This window comes from Eptesicus fuscus, chromosome 2, assembly GCF_027574615.1.
Source record: "Eptesicus fuscus isolate TK198812 chromosome 2, DD_ASM_mEF_20220401, whole genome shotgun sequence".
NCBI lineage: Eukaryota > Metazoa > Chordata > Mammalia > Chiroptera > Vespertilionidae > Eptesicus > Eptesicus fuscus.
Genome location: NC_072474.1, coordinates 71,252,607 through 71,275,457, shown reverse-complemented (window position 1 = coordinate 71,275,457; position 22,851 = coordinate 71,252,607). Strand labels below are relative to the sequence as shown.

The following is a 22,851-nucleotide window of genomic DNA, read 5'->3' as shown; positions in this document are numbered from 1 at the left end:
TGTGATAGAGGGGTGGGGGAGGGTCCCTTCCCAAGCCTAAAGCCTGGGGCGGAGGCTTTAGGCTTGGGCAGGGGCCAAGACTGGGATCAGAGGGAAGGGGAAAAAATCAATGGAAACATATCCTCAAGTTAGGATAAAAAGAAAAATGAAGAAAGAAATGTCATATTCTATGAAAGACACATATTGAAAATGCCTAAAGAAACTTGTCATTTTTTCATGGTGAAGGGACTGGCGTCCGTGTTGATGAAAATACCTTGGCGGCTGCAGTGACTGGCAGTGGCTGCAGCAGTGGGGTGATGGGGCTGGCGCCTTCCCCTGATCAGCCTTGTCGCCTCTTGCAAAGGGAGGCCAGACTGTGGCTTCCTTTTTCTTTTTATCCTAACTTGAGGATATGTTTCCATTGATTTTTTCCCCTTCCCTCCGATCCCAGTCTCGACCCCTGCCCAAGCCTAAAGCCTCCGCCCCAGGCTTTAGACTTGGGCAGGGGCCCTGCCCCAACCCAACCCCTCTGATCTCGAGCTCAGGCTGCCCATGCTTTAGGCTTGGGCAGGGGGCCCCTCTAATTGCAGGCTCGGCCCCTTCCCAAACCTAAAACTTCTGCCCCAGGCTTTAGGCTTGGGAAGGGGTCCTCCCACCCCTCCAATTGCAGGCTCAGCCCCTTCCCAAGCCTAAAGCCTCCGCCCCAGGCTTTAGGCTTGGGAAGGGGGACCCCCTCCCCCCATCCCTCTGATTGCAGGCTCGTCCCCTTCTCAAGCCTAAAAGCCTCTGCCCTGTGGCTGGCTGGGAGTGACCTGGGTGCCAAGGAGGTTCCTGGGACCCAGGTATGTATACAAATTAACCGCCATCTTTGTTGGGTTAATTTGCATACTCACTCTGATTGGCTGTGGGTGTAGCGGAGGTATGGTCAATTTACATGTTTCTCTATTATTAGGTAAGATTTTAAAATTTGTTGTACTATCTAGTAGTGTTGCTTTGCATAACACTTCATCCCAGTAACTTTTTTTTTCTTAAGGTTTTCATGATTATTCTTTGTTGCTCATGTATAGCTGAGCCAGTGGATAAATGCCCCAGCTTCCCATTCCTCTGGTAGGATGATTCTAGGAAATCTTCCACTTCTTAGACAATTCCCAGTAAGATTGCACCCAGTTGCTTACACTGTTACTCTTCTCATTAACACCTGATTTGTTAGCTTTTTTTTTTTTTATCATGTACTTTAAAATAGTTCCATATTTAGGATCATGTTCTTAATAAATATAGATTTAAAAATTTGAGTGGTTGGTTCAAATAACAAATATTTTTAAGACTGTTGATCCTTATAAACTTGTTTTTCAAAAGCTTTGAATGTATGGGTACCTGTTTTGCTATATGTTTACCAGAATATTTTAATTGTTTTATTTTTCTTAATTCTATCAGGTATAAAAATTATTATTGTTAAATTTGACTTCCTTTGATTACCAGCAAAATTTAACATTTCTCTAGTTGTGTTTGGTGAATTATTTATTTTAGTCCTTATTTTCTTAGCATTTGCAATATTTCAATTTTTTTTTTCGGTTATCTATTTGATTAGGTATTGTGCATACTTACCCTATGGACTTTTTTCTAACTCAATAGATTCTTTTCCCAGTAAAACACAGATAATTTTTTCCTAGTTAATAATTAGCAAACATTCTGCAGTGTGATCAAGTAACAATCAAATATGAGGTATGTGAGAAATAGGTTAAACAGGTTACTTTTTTACTAGTAGTGTCAAAGGATAATATAAAAACTTGATTTTCCTCAATCACATTACTTTCCTTTGTGAATATCGTGATTTCTAAAGAAATGAAACAGTTAAAACTTACCGGTTTTGTTATTTTCTTGTTCTTTTTGACTAAATGCCTAAACTTGCCCACAAAGCCTCAAGATGTTGGTAAGAAATTTACTTGTATATCAGCTAAGGAATGACTAAGTTGGGGTAATTTCTATTTTTTTAACCTGTATTCTTTCAACTTAATTTTTATTTGTGTTCTTTTTTTCTCTCCCCTGCCCCTGTTAGTTTGTATATGCTGATTGGATATCCTGAACTATTCCAGATTTTGTATTTTGGTGATCATAGTACCCATTCTACAGACAGAAACCTAGTCTTATGTTAGTATAGAAAGTATTGCTGGGAGATATAATTTGGATTTGAAAATATTCATATTTCTCACAAATGTGGATAGTGTATAGTAACAGTGAACACTAGATTTGAGTTGGGATTTTTCTGGAACCTTCAGTTGTTCAATATCTCTCCAACAGGGTAAAACATTTCTTTAAAGTATGCTGGACCCTGTTTCTTCCAACTATATAGTTTCTAAATCTCCCCAAACTTGAACATCCCCCTTCTCACAAACATGGCCAAGGAGTGCCCTTTTGGAGGAAAGGGTGACTTTTATATTTCTTCTACCCAAAGGGGAAAATTTTGAACTTCATCTGATCAGAGGAGGTGTCTGGTTGTAATTTATCTGGCCTGAAAGGAGTACCTTTTTGTAATTTGCACAAAGATGCAGTAAGTGTTTTGATTGCCACATAATGTACATAATGGCCTGAAGATGAGGATTGTGTCTTACTCAATTTGATAGCCCACAGTGCCTGGCAGTGAGACCCAGTCACAAGGCTTGAACAAGAGTGATTATTCTTGAGTTTTCATTGTCATTTGTCCCTTGTAACAACTTGTTCAAAATGCTATTGATTTTTGTCTCTGATATCTTTTGCACCTATGTTTTCCTTTGTATTTCCATTATCCTACTAAAATCAATGTCCTATTGATTTCTCAATAAAAATCTCCTGGTGGTTTTGCTATTTTTGGTATTTTTTGTTTGTTTTTGCATTTTTCTATCCACTCATTCACTCTTCTATCCATCTATTTGACATAGTTCTTGTCACTTTCTATTTATCAGGCACTGTGGGAGATCTCAGCTGATATTTCTTAGCATATAGAATAGAGAAATAATAATTTCAGATAAACATTTCAATGGCTCTTTATGGCTTCCAATTTAAGCCCCAAATCCCAGCTTTCTATGCAAGACCCCCATAGTCTGGACCCAGGTCCTTTCTATTTTAGGTTCCATTCTTCTTCTTCTTTATCGCCCATGTTCTCATCAAAGTGGATTAATTGACTTTCCCTAAAGACATACCAAAATATCTCACATTTGTGCTTTTACTCACACAGAAAGATGAGTCTCCTTATTTTTCTGTTAGCTGAAATATTATACATTTTTTTAAGATTCGACTTATATGTCACTCCTCCCATAATCCATTTCTAGTTCCTCACCCAGGGATCATAAAGCATGCCTGTTAGATACTTACCCACCTTATTTTAGAATGTCATATACATTTTATTTTTATTATTTTTATTTTTCAATTATAGTTTACATTCAATATCATTTTGTATTAGTTTCAGGTGTACAGTATAATGGGATTAAGAAGTACAAATGGGTAGTTACAAAATAGTCATGGGGATGTAAACTGCAGCATAGGGAAAATATTCAATAATATTGTAGTAACTGTATGGTGTCAGGTGGGTACTGGAAATATTGGGGGGAATGCTTTGTAAAGTATATGTTTGTCTAACCAGTATGCTGCCATATACATTTTAAATTGCATTATACATAATCATGTTCATGAGTCACTTGTACTGTGAGAGTACTTAGGAACCTGATGTCCAAGGGTAGGTCATCATTGGTTGCCTCATAATGTATAGCTCAATATTTTGTAAAAGTAAGGACTCTATAAAAGTAGTCGTTGTGGACAAATATAAATGTGCTTGGATTATGCTCATTGGGAGGGAATCAATGATCTAAGACTAGTCCAGAGGTCACCTAAATAAGTATGTCTGGCTAGCACTGTAAACCCTACTGACCATCAGCATGCCATGGCAGCACTTGTTTGTCTCTATTGTAATATTACATCACCTATCAGTTTACCTTCACAATACTTTTATAGTCTTACATGATAAATACTTAACATAGAAGAAGTGGTGCTTGTATTTGACATTTGTGACTGGGGAGCCATCAATGGCAAATCTAGTCTGGTCAGTTTGAGATTAATTCAAAGTCAATTCAATTTAATGAATGTATCTTGAACACACAATCAGCTGTGATTAAGATCCCATATTTGGTTCTTATGACTTTTTTATTCTTGTTAAATATACCAAAATATTTTCTACCATTAGTTCTCTCTTTTATACTTAGTGAATTTAAATAATCTATATAGTTATTGGGAAACTGTTAAAAATATCAGGATATTTCATAATTTTAATATCTTTGCTTTTCAGATGATTTTAATATTACCCAGAAATTTATAGAGGACAATGTTGGCTATATGTGAGTTTCTCTAAAGTCTTTTTGATGATGATGGTGTTTATCATAATCTAATCTGATATATTCCAGAACTGTTAATGCTTCTTAAAAGTAATTTAATTAAATAGAAACTATATAAAAATGTAAATATAGTATTAATCATAAAATTCAGATGAGGTAATTGAATTGTCAAGAAGTTGTACAATTTGTAGCCTCACACTTTGATAATTTCCTGAGGTTAGTCAACAAGTGGATGTTTCTATGAGTTTGTTGGACATACATGGAAATTCTGCAGGTAATCACTGTGCGCTCTGTGTGGACTGTTGCAGCACCATCATTTCATTTGCTCAATATGTTCAGGAGGCATCCTTTGAGGAAGTAGAAATGTTGGCAAAAGCCATGATGGAATACAGAGATCAATGCTTGGCCAACTTGAAACTCCCTCAGTGTTCAAAATTACCTGTAAGTAACTTGTTTCCATTTCATAAATAAATAAGATTATTTGTCAACATAGAATTTTTGGCTTGAAAATTTAAAAAGAAAGATACTATGTGCCCTCATTTTATTTTGACTGGTATTTAGGATAAGGCAGTTTCCTAGAAGAGATGCAATTCTGTATTATAATGCACAGGAGGACTTGATCATGAGCTCCCAGTCCATGCTCTATACATACAGTTACAGGGCAACCAGAGCCTGGCAAAGCTCACAGACGTACGGAAGTACCCTCTTTTCCTGCCTCTCTCAATGTGTATTCTACCTTTCCCGCACAAAATCACCATCTGCATCGCTAAAAAAGTATTACTAAACACCTCTATTAAATACTTTATCAATACACTCACACTCTGACCTCATCACCTTGGGAGAGGAGGAAAAACACTGTTATGCAAGGGATATATAAGCAGCAAAGGAAAAGTACGAGGTTAGAGAGCCTGAGGATAGGATAGAAAAAGTTTCCTGAAAGTTTGCCAAAGGGATGGTTTTCAAAGGTGTGGGTCAAGATCCTCAGCTGCTGATGTTGGGAAAATTGCAATATTTTCCTTAAAGGGTGATGCTCACTAATCATTGCATAATTTCAAAATGTTGAGAAACTATACACTGAATGAAAAGTGTCTTTTTCTTCTCTGTTGTCCAGAATGATGCTTTACTAGAAGCAATATGTGCTATGGAGGGGGTACCACAAAAGCACAACTTTTCACACTGCTGTAATAAGGTTGACTTTGAAAGAAGACTCTGTTTCTTCCATAATAAGAAAGCTGATGTAGAATTTCTACCTCCTCTCCCTACTCTGGATCCTGAAGTGAAATGCCAGGCTTATAAAAATAACAGTGAATCTTTTCTAAGCAAGTAAGTTTAATAGAAAAATGATCTAATTGAAGAAATATCCTTAGGCTAAAGAATACCTAATATCTATTTCAAAGGAATATAGTGGTGCTCATTGAGTGATTAATTCATTCAGTGTTTATTGTGTGTCAGATTCTGTGTTCAGTGTTGAGAATATAAACATAAGATATGAAACCTGCTTTCAAGATCCTTTCATGAATGATGTGTATTTTCTACTGTGGTAAGTCCTAGAACGGAAGTATGTGCATGGTGAAAAATTGCTAGTGGAGGAAATAATATTGCCATCCAAGGGAAGGTACAGCTTTTACTGAGAATAAAGATGAAATCAGTAACTGTTTAGCAAAAATCTGTTTTCAGTAGTACAGTAATTACAGGAACAGAGACTTTTCCTGTATACTCACTGAAACCTAAATCACAAGTCTGTTTGAACATAAGTGAATCTGATTCCTGAATCTCAGATGGAGTGTGTCTAGGTAGCTATTCTTTAAACATGGAAGGGAGAGATGCCGACCATTTGGCAGCATAGGAAGGAAGGGCAATAGCTATATCTCAGTGTGCAGGATTGTAACTGCAATCATCAATCATCAATCTCATTTTAGAGTTGGAAATTCAATGATAAGACTGTAAAATCTTTTATTGGAGACTGGATAGCACTGCCTTATATTGAAGATTTCTCTAATGGGAAATCCTTTCTTATACTTTCATTTTCACACTTTGATCTCCTTGTCTTTTTCTATCATTCCTTTCCCTTCTCTTGTTCCCTCTCTATTTTATCATTCTTTCATTTCTTTCCTTTTCTATTTTTTCTTTTATAGCTATATCTATGAAGTTTCCAGAAGGAATCCCTTTGTTTTCACCCCCACACTTCTAACAGCCATGTCTCATTTTGAGGAGATGGCTAAAACATGTTGTGAAGAACAAGACAAAGCTAACTGCTTTAGAACAAAGGTAAGAATTCCATTTATTTCCTAGATAAGGATAAGGAGTCACCCAATGCAGTAGATCTTTATTGAAAATTAAATTATAGCAAAAGAGTTGTTTACCATTTATAACCGTTCTCTTCCTACTTTCACCGGTTTTCAACCCATTGACCACTTGCTCTGATCTAAAAGTCCTTATTTCCTGAGACCCTTGACAGACAAATACCCACTTCCAGGGTCTCTCTTCTGGCTTTGTCTTACTTGTAAATTGCAAGAAAGCTCTAGTGAATAACTATTCAGGGTAAAGTTTGACATTTTATCTCTATCCTTAGCAAGATTTCTCTTAGCTAACCCAAACATGGGTTCATCCCAGTAAAGATGAAGAAGATCATAGTGCACAGTATGACTCACCTTCTCACCAAGTGCAATGTAGTTATCAGAAAGACTGGCCTCACCTTTCTAAAGTGTCACAAATGAGTATTTCTTCTGATATGTAAATTTATTACAATAAAAATCTCATAGATATTTTTAAAATTTCTGAGCAAGTTTTGGAATAATTTGGTTAACATGTAGTTAAGAGATAAGAGAATTTTGCTCTTGCTTCAAAGGAACTTTCTTTTTCTTCTTCAGGCAGTACCTGCCATACAATACTTAAAAGCATTCTCTTCTTTTCAAAAAAATGTGTGTGGGGCATTTTTGAAATTTGGACCGAAAGTCTTAAAATCTATGTGAGTGTTATTATACGTATCTTATCTCTACTTGTATTTTTTGTCTTTGCCCCATTTTTGTTAAATTGTTGATGACTTTTTTATTTATACTCTCCTTAGTTCCTCAGTCTATGTGGATAACTCAGGACCGGGACATTATGTTGGGATGAATAAAGACTTGGGAGGTGGGGAGAGCCCAGAATGAGAGAGGGCTAGTTCTAAGATATTTTATGGTTAGTTGAGAATCTGAATTGGTCTGAGAGCTACCAATTAGAAACTAAAACCTCCAAGTGCTTTAATATGACATATCTACCTATCTTTGACCTTGATAAATAGAAGATTACTTTATATGGATACATTTTTATCTCAATTGCTTGTCCTAACCAATTAGTAATGGTGCTAGTTCAATGCTTTGAGAAAACTGAGATTTCAAGTAGATTAGCAGGAGAGTGGTCTGTGATGGGTTACCTATGCTAACCATGGGCTCACAACTGGAAGCGGTGGTCCTAACAAGATGAGTTTTGCTGTAAAAATGATGGGAGAGAGCACATCTCTCAGGTAATTTTGTTTTATACTCAGTCCTGATATAGGACTCAACTATAAGCCTAGAATTTTCAAAGTTATCATGCAGGTCATGCAATGGATAAACAACTATTTGGTAAAGACTTCTGTGAAAAAACAAGGGTACCAATACTTTTTCTGCAGCTACATATTCTGTATCATCAAATAACTCCCTCTTGTCTTATTTGCTATTCAAGATGTTTTAGTGATTTATCAATTCTCTTTCCAGATACATTGCTATCCTTAGTCAAAAATTCCCCAAGATTGAATTTGAAGAACTTACCTCCATTCTAGAAGATGTTTCTTCTAAGTATGATGGATGCTGTGAAGGGGATGCTGTGCAGTGCATCCGTGGCAGGGTAAATATTCTCTAAAAGCAAGTAAAGATAGTGATTTTTACAGTCATTTTTTAAACTTAAAGTTGCACTAATGTGTGGCTACTTTATCATAATGAAATGAGAATGTTAATATATTGTTGAATAAAAACATAAAATAAGTATAATAAAAAAGTAAAATGTAAAAATATATGCCCCCCAAAAAAACATTTTTTAATACATGGGATTGTTTTAGCAGATTTTATTTTATATGGCTAAATGTGTTTGACATAAAACTTTATAAATATACTTGTGAACATTCATTAACACCAGATTAAAGTATTCTTTAATATTGCAAATTCTACCCTGACTAGGTGATGCAGTTGGTTGGAGCACCAATTCCTGGTCAGGGCACATATCTGGGTTGCGGGTTTGATCTGATCAATGTTTCTCTCTCACAGCAATGTTTTTCTCTCTCTCATTAGCTACTTATTTTTATATTGTTTGTTTATGGGCATGTGGATTTTATAATAGTAAGTATAATGTACTGAACTAAGATATAATTGAAGATTTTTCTATGAAGTTTGGAGCTGAGACAAAGGGATCATATTATATCCTTAATATCTTCATTGATGCCTTTATAGAGAAATAAGAGAAATTGAATTATAGTTCATTCAAAATAGAAATGAATTCCAGACAATAAGATATGTGTTGCCTTGAATGATAATGGCCTTAGGTGAGATGTGTGCATGTTTGCAAAGACTGGCTCTCTGGTTCTATGTAGTTTATGGAAAACATGATTCCAACCCCCATTCCACTTCTCACCTCAACCCAGAGCTGCATCCTATTCTTCACCCTCAGTAAGCATCAGAAAAAGATTCTAGGCAGGAGGAAGAGCTTCAGCAAAGTCAGAGAGCTCTGGAATGGCCTGGTGTTTTCATGGAACTCAATGAAGTACATGTGAACTGCAATAGAGAGTAGAAACAATGTGCAGCCTCATTCTGGAGAGTCTAGAGAAGGAACTAGGGGCCAGATCAGCTTGTAAAAAATTATCCAACTAATGTATAAATAAGATAACCTCATCCTCTGTCTTATTTCCATAGCTTTATGTGGAGATCAGAATTGGGATGAGGGACAGGGAGAGAGACTAGAGTAGGTTTTTCTATTTTGTACATTATTTGATAATTTGAACAGCTTCAAATTAATAGTATCCATCAGAAAAGAACAACAATGAGTAGAATGGTTTCTTATGTTTCAGAAGTCTTCATCTGGTAGTTACTATAGTGGTTCATTTGTTTACCATTCTTTCTTTCACTTACCAAATGTTTATTGAGTTTCTAGTATGTGTTTGGCAGTGTAGTTTTAGGCCACAAGGAAGAAATCTAGAATTATAAGTATTAAAGTAATATCTTGGGTGGCCCTCATTGAAGCACAGGTAAACTCTTATGGGAAAGAAGCAACATGTAGAATTTAAAATGCCAATATACTAGAGAAGTAGGAGTAAAGTATTTAAATTATCACTATTTATCAATAAATGTGAACTTATATAATAGAGTTTACTTTTCATAGTCATATCATCTAAAATCTTGAGTAAAAAGCTTGTTTTAATATGATACTTCATGTGTATTAAATTAATACAAAATTTAAACAAATTATACCCATCAAAATGAAGCAATTTCAGATGCTATGCTCATGGTTGACTTTGCATTTCATTATGAAGGAAAATACAGCCCCAACAAAGTTGGGAAAATAAATTCATTTCTCATTCTTACAGAGCAAGGTTATGAGCCATATTTGTTCAAAACAAGATTCTATCTCTAGCAAAATTAAAGAGTGCTGTAGAAAGAAAATACCAGAGCGTGGCGAGTGCATAATTAACATGAATAACGATGACAAGCCAAAGGATTTATCTCTAAAAGAAGAAACATTTACTGAAAATAAAAATGTGTGTGAAGAACGAAATGCTGACCAAGATACCTTCATGGATAAGTAATGTAACTCCATATTGAAATTTATAAGGCAAACAGAAACTTATGATTTGACCTATTTTGGCTAATTTGGGTGGAAAGAATGGGCACCATTTAAATCATTGGGTATGATATAATTTTTAAAAATCATGGCTACAGATTGTGATATTTTCACAATTTTAAGAAAATGCCACTGTGTTTTTATAGTGATGGCTAACATTTATCGAGTACTTAATATGTGCCAGACAATGGGCTAAATACTTTATATAGATTATCTATTTCAATTCTTATAAGGTCATGTAAAATAAATGATTCCCCCCCGCCATGTTTTCAGATGAGGTACAGAGAAGCTCAGTAACTTGCCCCAAATTCACAGCTAAAAAAATGACAGAGTAAGGATTTGACTCCAGAAGGTTGTGGGCTTAACTGTCATGGATGCCACCCCATCTATTCAAGGCAAAAATAGTGGACTTGGAACCAAAGGGACAAGATATGAATCCTGATTGAGTCACTGGGATAAGTTAACCTTTCTTTGCTTTAATTCACCATCTATAAAATTTATGGAATATTCATTCATTCATTCAAAGTTTATTGATAATGAAATATAATTCAGGAGCTTTACTAGGTTTACTATAAGGTTTCTATATCTCCAGTAAGCTTTCATCAATAGGGAGTATAATGTGAGAAGAGACAGACATATAAATGAGTGCAAGAAATGTTCTTTATTTCTTGCACTATATGCTAAGTAATGTGAGGGCAGAGAAGAAGGAAGTGGTCAATTGAACTTGAGGCTGCTGGAAAAGCTTGATCAGAAGGAAGTTCTTGAGGAAATTTTGGTAATCCAGGGGGTAGAGCATGTGTTGAATTATAAAACCACTTGGTGTATATGTGGCTATGAATAGGGTATCTGCGGAGAGAGACAGGGTAGTAAGAAGTGAAAGGGGTCAGATCATGCAGGCATGCTAAGTAACGAGATGTCACTGAAGGATTTTTATTAAAGAATAAGGAAGGACAAAATCACTTGTTTTTTATAAACTTCATCTGGAATGAATCCCAGTTTGGGGCTTAGGTGGTGGGGTAAGTAGTTTTCAGATTCAACGAGATGGAAAGTATGGTGAAGAAGCAGGTTTAGGGAGTATAATAGTATATTTGAATCTATGCACATTGACTGTGAGGTGCCTGTAGAATAATTAATTGGAACTGTCAAGAGAAAATTTTGCATGACAACCTGGAGCTCTGGAAGGAGGCCTGGACTGAAGATATAGGCTATTGAATATTTAGCAAATTTTAAGTGCTTCTCACCTATTATCATATATATATTTCAAAACAACCCTCTGAGGTTAAAATATTTTATTATTCTCATTTTACAAGCAAGGAAACTGAAGCACAGAGGTGAAGTAACTTGCTTTAAAGTCACATAGCTAATATGCAGTAGAGCCAGGATGCAAGTAGTCTGACTCCAGACTCCTGTTGTTATAACCACTGTGATCTATTGCTTCTCACAAGTCATGGTGCTAAGTCAAATTAAAGTCAACCAAATGATAGATGTAATGCATTTCACTTGAGACTGGCACAAGCACTTACTAAAGGCAAGCAATTTTTATCATCATCATGATCTTCATCATCATCATCATCATCATCATCATCATCATCACTATTACAACATAGATAGTGTTTGAAGTGTAGGGAGAAATGATAGAGCAACAATGAGCATGTTAAGTCAGAAATAGAGATTTAAAGTGCAGTCTTTCTGGGTGTGAATGTTTGACGCAAGACTTCAATGGATCTGCCAAGCTAGGGTAGGATTCTAAGGGTTTTTGTTTGCAACATTTTGTTGGTATTTTAGATGTAATTTTATTCTTGTGGAAAGGTCCATGACTTATGTCAGATATTAAAGGGAGCCCTTAGTTCTCTGAGGGATAATCACCTCTGCTTTAGGGGATAGGAATATATCCTACAAATGGGACTGAGAAGGCAGATGGAAAAGGAAAGAAGATGTCAGATAAACCAAGATGAATCAAGACAACCAAAGGCTGCAAAACAAAAGGGTTAAAAATTGTTCCTTGGACTTCAAAAATTCTTGTGAGGTACTGCTCTCAAAAAACATGGAAGACCATTATTATTATTACTAGAGGCCCGGTGCACAAAATTCGTGCATGGGGGTGTGTGTCCCTCAGCCCAGCCTGCACCCTCTCCAATCTGGGACACCTCGAGGGATGTCTGACTGCCCGTTTAGGCCTGATCCCAGTAGGGATCTGGCAGTCAGACATCCCTCTCACAATCCAGGACTGCTGGCTCCCAACTGCTCGCCTGCCTGCCTTCCTGATTGCCCCAACCACTCCTCTGCCAGCCTGATCACCCCCTAACCACTCCCCTGCCAGCCTGATTGATGCCTAACTGCTTCCCTGTCAGCCTGGTCACCCCTAACTGCCCTCCCCTGAAGGCCTGGGTCCCCCCAACTGTCCTTCTCTGCAGGCCCGGTCGCCCCCAACTTCCCTCCTCTGCCGGTCTGGTCACCCCTAACTATCTTCTCCTGCAGGCTTGATCACCCCCAACTGCCCTCCCTTGCAGGCCTGGTCCCTCCCAACTGCCCTCCCCCGCTGGCCATCTTGTGGCAGCCATCTTGTGTCCACATGGGAGCAGCTATCTTTGATCACATAGGGGCAGCCATCTTGTGTGTTGGAGTGATAGTCAATTTGTATGTTATTCTTTTATTAGATAAGATTATTTAAATCGTTACCTGAGGAGATTTTTCTATTGATTTTTAGAGAGAGTGAAAGAGAGAGGGAAAGACAGAGAGCAATATTGATGTGAGAGAAACACATCAATTGGTTGCCTCCTGCACACACCCTGGCCAGCGCCTGCCCCAAGGAGGAGTTGGCAACCTAGGTACCTGTCCTTGACCAGAATTGAACCTGGGACTCTTCAGTCCACAGGCTGATTCTCTATCCACTGAGCCAAACAGGCTAGGGCGGAAAGACCATTTTAATTTATTTTGAATGGGTAATGTTTTCTTAAGGTGAAGATTGTAAATAGCACAGATGAGTACTTAGAGAAGAGTTCTCTTGAGAAGAGTTTAAGAAGAGAGTTTTATAGTTTAAAGAAGAATTAAGTGGGCATCACATGGAAACTAGGTTCAAATTCTATTCTTCCATTAATAGCAAGGTGCTTAACTGGTCAGAGACTTAGTTTCCTCAGCTATAAAATAGTACTTATCTTGAGGACTAAGTATATCTATAACTGTATTTAGTTGAAAATCTGAATGCATTTCCCAGCAGAATTATACCTGATCTGTATTTTCTCAAATATTGGTGGTATGATATACTATTTCTGACACTTTATTAATTAAATAATCTTAATAATTAATTCTAAATAGCTCTAACAATTCTATCCTCTAAGTAAAAGCATTGTTAGTTTAAATCATTATATATAGAGAATTTAGGTAAAATGATCGCCTGTAGTTATATTGCCCTCTTAAATCACTCCCTGACCAAACCAGAGAAGGCATAGCATTGAGAGCAGACTTATATTAGATCTGACTAGACTAAAAGATAGCAGGATTTGGTGTTTTGCTCATTCTCTGAGTTCTAATATACAAGATACTTTATACATCACAGGTTTCTTTATGAATACTCAAGGAGACATCAAGAACTGTCTACACCTGAGCTTTTAAGAATTGCTAGAGTGTATGATGACCTCCTGAAAGAGTGTTGCAATGCAGAAAACCCTTCAGACTGTTACAGTAATGTGGTAGGTTCCATTCCGTGGGAATAAACAAAACCCACAAATCAAAACAACAAACATATAAAAATTGATATCAAAGTTTTAATTTAGTCTAGGGGCTAGAAAATGTGATTGACCAATCTGAGTCTACTTTGAATTCAGTGCAAGATGACCACTAGGAAGACCAAAATCATTGGGTTATGTATAATATTTTGAACTATTAATCCTGTGCGTTGATAAACAAACTTCCCATTAAACATTTTACATTTGTATTTTTATTTATGTACTCTGTATCTTATTGAATCATATTGAATATTTTTATGATTGCAAATGTAATAAATGATTATTAAAGAGAATTCAAAAAGTACCATAAGTTACAAAGAAAAATATAAAAAGTTTCTGATTCTGTCACCAAGAAATAGCTATAATTAACATTTTCTTTCATCTTTTGAATTAAAATATTCTTACACAGGGTGGGGCAAAAGTATAGTTTGTAGTTGTTCATATGGAAAATAATACAATAATTAATAAATAATAAGACAAGAATAACCTGTGTTTTGTGCACTCAAACCTACTTTTGCCCACCCTGTATATAAGTGTGTTTCAAAATAAGATTAGAATAATATTTCTGATAGAATTTTTGGATGTGGTTTTTATTTAGTGTTATAGAAAATTTTATGTCATTAAATGGAATTTAAAATCTACTTTTCTTTAAACAGAGGTATACCATCATACTAATTTACTTAACTGCTTTTCTACTACGTTGGGCATTTTGGATGTTTAGTTATTAGGTTGTTTTTAATCTCATAAGCAAACCTGAAATATCTCTGTACTCATTTTTATTAATATTTATTATTAATTATTTTCTTAAAATAGATTATTTCCCTTAGAAGGGAAATTATTAGGTTAAATATGTAGACATAAAAATTTAATACAAATGACTTAGTTAATTTCTAGAAAGTTTTTACCAACATATAGTCCTACAAGAATACTTAAAAATGCTCATTTTACTCTCACCTTCACCAATGTTGCACACAAAAATGAACTTTACTAGATTTATATATAAAAAATAGTGAATATATTTTAAGCAAACCTTTGGTTTTTTAAATGAAATTAAGCTTTTCCCATATAATTTTAGCTATAGTAATTATAAGTTTTATATAAACAATTTGTTCATGTTAGTTACCCATTTTCCTATTGAAATTCATGTTTTTAATATCAACTCATATATATATATACTCTTTTTGTATTATAAAAATTATTTGAAATTTATGATTTATTTCTTATTCATTTGATATATGCTGTTTTTGGTTTATTTAAAAAATTTATTCCACTTGCCAAAAAGCCAGTTTATATTCATTTATATTTGAGCAATGAAGTAAGAAGACTTGAGTTTCAGTACAGCTCTACCACTGTCCCTAATGAGGAGGTCTTTTTCTGATCCTTAAATGAATCATACTACTATAATTTTTTTACTTTACATGGAGACACAATTTGTCCCACAGCATCTACCCACTGGTGTATAGTTTTCTCTCTGGTGTTGACTCAGTAAGTGTCTAATTTTATGCCTCATGAGAGAGAGAGTTTATAAAGTATTTGAAGACAACTATTGGAGGTTCTAATTTCCAACATGAGCTGATGAAAAAGAAGGTATAAAATAAAAGTAAATGGGACTTAAAATATTCTTTAGCAGTACTTATTAGCTGGGTCATTCTGGGCAAGTCACTATTTCACAAGGTCAGTTTCCATTACGTAAAAACAGATTAACAACTGATCTGTCTACTTCAAAGTGAGAATAGAATATAATCCTTGTCACCATGACATTTGAATTATACTTTGTAAACTGGTAAGCTAAGAAATGTACAAAATTATGATAAAAAATTTGGACTTTCATATTTAAGCAAAAAAAGTATATTACTATATATAAAGTATAACTATGATTGATTGAGATACAAATTTTTACACACACATATACAGAAAACTACCCTTGATTTAGTGAGTAATATAAGCTAATAATGGTTTGAAAATAGTATATAAATTTAAAAAGCTATTTGACAACTTGATGTGAAGTTTATGATTAAATTTTAGATAAAATATTCATAAACATATTGTTTTTATTTTCAGGAAAACAAATTCAACAAAACAACTGAGAAAAGCCTCAAAATAGTACAACGAGAATGTGAACATTTCCAGAATTTGGGGAAAGACGATTTGAAATACCAGTAAGTTGTTTGGACAAGTCGGTTAACACTTGTGACCAGGATAAAATAAAGAGAGCCACCAAGTGTCAATATTTTAGTTCAGTCGTTCAGTTATGGTGAATTCATAAACTCTGGGAAAGAATAAAACCATAAAGTCAGGAATGTACATTGAGTTAGCATAGTAAGCTCTTATCAGGAAGGAGGTTAGAAATTAAAGAAATACAGGATTCTGGAGAAACTGATTCTATAATGCTTTAGTTTTTGTTTGGACTTGTCTTTCCTACTCTCAACCCAGAATTTCTGGATTCTTCCACATTTGGAGGTGAGGGTGAGGTGAAGTAAACTTTAAGTGATTACAATTTCCCAAGGAAAGGATGGCATGCCAGGATTTAAGCCCATCTTACTAAGTTTGTAGAAATAACTATGGATTTGCTTAAAGTTTTAATATTTATTTTCTAGTGCTCTGGTGAACATTCATGGATAATATGCAGTTTATTCTGGATTTTCTTAATTAATTACCATAGTAATCTCGTGTGTGTTGAAACCAAACATCTTCAAATCAAAACAAAACACTTAAAAATACGTTTTTTTGTTTGTTTAAAGTATTACATGTCTCCTTTTTTTCCTGATTAACACCCCCCCGCCACTCAACCCTGAGGGCAAGCTCCCACTGCCTCAGTGTCACTGTCCATTGGTCATGCTAATATGTATGCATACTTTGGAAACAACCTACGTGCCCATCAGCAGATGAGTAGATTAAAAAACTGTGGTACATCTACACAATGGAATACTACCAGGCTGCAAAAAAGAAGGAACTTTTACCATTTGCAATAGTCTGGATGGAACTGGAGAGCATTATGCTAAGTGAAATAAGCCAGTCAGAGAAAGATAAATATCACATGATCTCACTCATATGTGGGGTATAATGATCACCATAAACTGATTAACAAAACTGGATCCGGAGTCAAGGTTACACTGAGCAGACTGTCCAACCAAAATATGTTTTAACTATTTCTGCAATCTGGCTGTTTGCTGGGAAGTCACTCAGCCCATTAAAGATCTAAGTTTCTTTCATTCCAGTTTATCCTTTTCCACTTGTATTTATTAAAGTCTCCCTTTTACAATATTTATTACCATGCAAGGGATTTCAAGCAGAATTTTACATTCTAGCCAAGGTATTTGCTGCCAAGGAGCTCCTCATATCACAGGTAAAACAGGAAGGGCAAACCTTCCTGTTTCTGAGATCACTGTGAAATCAGAAGGAAGCCAAAATACAGAGATCTAGAAGGCAGGGTGCAGGAAAACAGGGTGAAGAGACAGTTCTCTACCTTTTTATGAGAGAGCTGAGGTTCACATTGTCCTTACTAGCACATTGACTGTTTGTAGCCTAAAGTGTTGGGGTTTCAAGTAGTGAGTCAAGGGAAAAGGGTATCTGCTTCGTTCAGAACCAAACAGACAAATGTTCTTTCAGCTACTTTATCAAATTCACAAAGATAGCCCCTCAGCTCTCCACTGACGAACTGACCTTCCTTGGCGAGGAAATGGTGACAGCTTTACTCACCTGCTGCACTCTGAGTGAAGAGTTTGCCTGCGCCGATAATTTGGTGAGCATGGCCCATGTACCTGAGTATTCCTACCAAACAAAACCAATACCTATAGTCATAATGTCCCAAAAATATATACACACTTTGAGTGATGATAAAGTCAGTGTTTATTAACATATAGCTCATTTTCAAAATTTAAAGGTATCTACAGAAATGAATTATTTTGTTTTGTCAATGTCAATTGTCTTCAAATTGATGACCGTTTTGGCCCAGGCACTGCTGAAAACGCACAACAATGAAATCACAAACATCAAGAATCATTGTGTTTGGTATTTGTACACCCTCAATTTGCCAACCCTTGCCAGTTTTGTACCATAAACTTTACCTTTTATGTGTCCCCATAAAAATGTATTTTTTCAAAGCTTAGTCTGGCTTCACCCATTATTTCAAATCAGTTAAACCAGAAAAGGAGTGAAAATTAAGTGAGTTATCAGTTGTCATAGTGTGTCTACATTTTTATACACACTGAATAATTATAAAGGCAGTATTTGTACTTCAACTGCATTTTCAAACTTCCAGTAGCATTTTAGGATTAATTTCCTTTGTTCAAAGCTTAGTCTGGCTGAAAAGAAAGAAACAGGTATTGATCCATCAGCTATTAAAGTGTGTATACATGTTTTGGGGACACCCTGTATTTGTCCTCATTGCTTTATAGCAATTATGTGTTTCCTCTCTTCATTGTTTTCAACATTGTTAAGCAAGGAATGTCAAGTTTTCTTTTTGACTCACTGAATCAAAATCATAAGAAGAAAAAGAGAATGTCTTAAATATTTTCTTGGAGTTCTCCAAATCATCTTCCTTACCTCTTATTTATATAGAAGTAATTTGTTAGGACAAATGTTTTAGGAATCACAATAATGTTTCAGAATGATATAAGAAACCTTATCATTTTAAGCAATGTTACAAATTATCCTTCTTGCCCACCAGGTCAGTCAGGGAATTGCTGTTTCCCTGCCCCTACCAACCCCCCACTGCAAGTTGGGTGTATTTTAGGGTTGGGTTGAACAGTACCCTGGGACATATCCCAGGAGAGATATAAATCTAAGGGCCACAGTGTTTGGCTGCCACTGTCACTTAGCTGTTTGTAGCTAACAGTCACAAATTTGTATATGTGATAACAAGAAATCTATCTCTAGGCATTTAAATTGCTATGGCTTGAAATGTTGTTATATGTAATGCCACTTAGGGCCCCAGCTCCTACTTTTCTGTGTACATAGTGTCATGTTATGGGTGCATGGGTTTTTCTGAGTAAAGTTAACAGTGAACATATAATAATCTAATGATTCACTTAACCATACTTCAGAGCACCACTCAAGTTTTAAAGTCCTATCTGAGTTCCAACTTTCATTGGTACAGGTGGATTTAGTTATTGGAGAGATATGTGGAGTAAAGAATCGAACCATCAACCCTGCCGTGGACCACTGTTGTAAAACCAACTTTGCCTTCAGAAGGCACTGCTTTGAGGCCCTGGAAGCCGATAAAACATATGTGCCTCCACCTGCCTCTCAAGGTTTATTCACGTTTCACACAGACTTGTGTCAGGCACATAAGGAGGAGCTCCAGAGAAAGAAAAACAGGTACTACCACTCTCTTCCACTCATCTTTTTCTGCAGCGGGAAGACACATCGTGTGTTAATGGGAAGGTTTATTGTAATGGATATGTGATTTCAGTATTACAGTCCATTTTCTTCCATCAAACTGTCCTGTCTCTCTAACTCAGAAAAATACCAGAGCATATTGATTGCATTGTTTAACGTGGAAACCTAGCTAGCCTTTTCCTTTGCTGTGGGCATGGAGTGTCCAGTAGACTGTGAGTTGGGAAAGTGAATTAGGATACCCAGCAGAAAGGCTTATCCTATATAATAAAAGGCTAATATACAAATCGATGGAACTGCAGAATGACCGGTTCCTATGATGCACACTGACCACCAGGGGGAAGATGCTCAATGCAGGAACTGCCCCCTGGTAGTCAGTGTGCTCCCACAGGGGAGCATTGCTCAGCCAGAAGCCAAGCTCATGGCTGGCAAGCACAGCGGAGGTGGTGGGAGCCTCTCTGGCCTCCATAGCATTGCTAAGGACCCCTTGGGGGATGTCCAACTGCTGGCTTAGGCGGCAGTCGGACATCCCCTGAGGGGTTCTGGACTGCGAGAGGGTGTAGACCAGGTGGCAGCTGGACATCCCCTGAGGGGTTCTGGACTGCGAGAGGGTGTAGACCCCCCCTCCCCAGTGCACGAATGCCATGCACCAGGCTTCTAGTAGGATTATAATGAATCAAATTTTCTTGAGAGAATGCCCTGAGAATCTCACTTAGTGTTTGAAAAATGGAGAGGCCTAAAAGTGACAGGAATCTTACTTTTATTTTCTTAGGCAATACTATAAATGTCAAGAAATAAGACCTAGTGTTTAGACTTAGGAAATGTCTGTATCAAGGGGAGTGAAAATAAATTTTCTAGGAAAATCAAATGTAGTCACATATTCTATAATACTGTGATAATGAAGACGTAATATATGTTCACATTTTTTATACTATCTTGCTATAACATAACCCTATAAAGAATATTACCATGGAAAGTTGTCCTATAAGTTTAACAGAAAAATTTCAGGAGGACCTTTCAAAAGTGAGAATATTTTAACTTTTTATACTCATTCAAATTGAGATGCCTCCCTTGCCAAGATATATGATACTATAACAAGCATTTTGGAGAAGAGGAACTTAAGAAATAAATTTTTAATTAATTCTATTTGACATCTTTGGGTCACAGGTTTCTTGTGAATTTAGTGAAGCTAAAGCCTGAACTTACAGATGAGGAGCTGCGGTCATCGCTTACAGAGTTCACTAACCTAGTGCACAAGTGCTGCAAAGTAGAGGAGCCTGAAGCCTGCTTCAATGAAGAGGTAGTTACATTTATTTTCCACTGAAATTCTGCCGGTGTTCCTAGTCAAATGAAACGCAACGGAACTCCCCATAGGATTCTGACTCATCCCACAGTGTCTCAGAGGCTGATATTTGAGGGCAGAGTTGCTACACAGCTACTATGCAGCCTGTCACTGATAGGGTTTTGGCACTCTCCTTGGTGACAACATGGTGTAAGAAAAGATGTTAGGAAAACCTGGGTTCAGATGCCACCAGTCTTAAACCGAGCTGCAGTTCATCACCTGTAAATAAGGATGGTTGGCAATTATTGTCCCTGGATTATACCATTGGCCCTTTTCTGTTTTGAATCACCCCTTATTTTAATAAAATAAATAGTCAAACTGACTTGGGAAGGAAATTAATCAACTTCACAGGCAAATGCGAAGGTCATTAGTATGTGAAGTCTTTCAGGGCATGCCTGTCTCACCCTCCTGACCTTGTCCCAACATCCCTAGGTTGAGAATAGATGTGTTTGAAGTGAGGAAGTGGGAGGTAAGGGTAGCAGGGAACGAGGGAAGAGAGGACATGTGTCCTGCTTCTTCTCACTCCAGTGACCAGTCTGACGGACTCACTGTGGTGTCCAGGCATCCTCAGTACTTGTGAATGCAGCCCCAGTGATGGCTCCTTGGAGGTACTTCTTCACCATTTTCCAACATTGTTTCTCACCGTTTCTTACCTAGCGACACCAACTCTACTCCAGCCTTCCACACAATTCACACACACACTGACTTTGTGCACAATCGGTACTCGTGCACACTCACCGGCACACACACTCACCCACGGCTTTCATTCCGGTTGAGAGCCCTCTGTGCTTGCATCGAGTGCTTCGTCTATGAGAAATTTATTTTGGAACAAGTCATTAGATTTTTTAAAAAGATGCTTAACATAATTAGAGGCATGAGTCAATATCTAGCATCTAACCGAGTGACTGTGTACCTGAGGCCACGTAAAAGGAGGGATAAATTCACTGGCAGTTCATAGGTTTGGGGTGTCTGGACTCAAATTCATGTGAAGAGTGTTCACTGTCTCCCTGTACAATATGTGAATAGTTTAATTTTTATTTCCAAAATTCAAGGCAACATGCTTCTCTAAATTTAAACAATGTCTTAAATTTTAATTCCTTTATTTATTTATTTATTTACTTACTTACTTATTTACTTATTTACTTACTTACTTATTTATTTCTGTTTCCCCCTCTTAGGGTCCAAAATTGGCAGCCAAAATCCAGGCTTCTTGAGAAACAAAAAAACAACCAAGGTAACATTTCAATCAAATGCCAAATGTATTTGTAGCTTCTCTGGTTGTCCTGGCTTCCCCCCTCTCGTGCTGCCAGGTCTATTTCTAGTTTATCCCACATGCCTTGTACTATCAGACCCTGATATTGGACCTGTGACGTTTCTCTGGGCGCCTACCACTCCTAGTGGGCTGGCATTGCCGCCTTGGAGCCTGCACTTCTTACTGTCCAAGCAGTTTTCTAAATACTCCCAAGGCACCCACTCCTCTGCCTCTGCTGTTGCACTCAGCTCTCTGGACCAGAAAGGGGAGGCAATCGAATGTCTGGATGTTGACAGAGAGAGGAGGGGTTGGGATGGCAGACATGCCCCAGACAACCTGTTCCAAGAGTCTTACTGCAGCATTTACATAAACAAAAAGCAATGCTTGTGATTTCAAAAAAAAATATATAGATGCGCTTTCTTCTGCACTTTAGGTAATATTCATATACAAATTTCAGGAACAAAATGTTGCATAGATATGGAAATGATGTTCAATGCCCAGGAAGAGAGACCTGACTACCATAGGGAGTAGGTTTGTATCTACAAAAGGCAGAACATAGTTACCATTAGCTATTTTTTATATAAATGATTTTCCATCACCCAAGCTATAATATTTCACATTCTTTTGTTGCATAAGATACTATTTTTTTTCTTCCCAGGTTGTGGAAAAAAGAGAGAAAGACCAATTTACCCACTTCCAGCTGTCCTGGAATTTCATTTTCTGAGAAGAATACAGTAAAAAGAACATTTACCTAAAATGTTATTGTAACACAAAATATAGAGCTATTTCTCAAAGACTGATGTCATGTGTCAAACTGATAAAATTAAACAATCAAGATTTGTTTATTCCATCAGTATCTCTGGCTCACTGGCTAAATCTATTCCATAGACAGCAGGATTCAAATAGCAAAGGTGTGGGCATAATCCTCACAGACCCCCTTTTTGCTGCTATTGGCAAGGAAAAGGGGAGTTGAGGGCTCCCAGCATTGCTGCTACTGCTACTACT

At 36.7% G+C, this 22,851-nt stretch overlaps 1 protein-coding gene across 1 annotated transcript; it reads left to right on the top strand.

The window, feature by feature from the left end:
- The first annotated feature begins 1,812 nt into the window (after positions 1 to 1,812).
- Positions 1,813 to 21,808, top strand: AFM (afamin). Its single transcript, XM_008160893.3, has 14 exons — positions 1,813 to 1,909; positions 4,295 to 4,343; positions 4,649 to 4,781; positions 5,452 to 5,663; positions 6,476 to 6,608; positions 7,211 to 7,308; positions 8,078 to 8,207; positions 9,937 to 10,151; positions 13,747 to 13,879; positions 15,977 to 16,074; positions 17,525 to 17,657; positions 19,014 to 19,234; positions 20,420 to 20,552; positions 21,773 to 21,808. The coding sequence occupies exons 1-14, from the start codon at positions 1,822 to 1,824 to the stop codon at positions 21,806 to 21,808; spliced, it is 1,812 nt and encodes a 603-aa protein (XP_008159115.2). The 5' UTR covers positions 1,813 to 1,821.
- Positions 21,809 to 22,851: the final 1,043 nt, after the last annotated feature.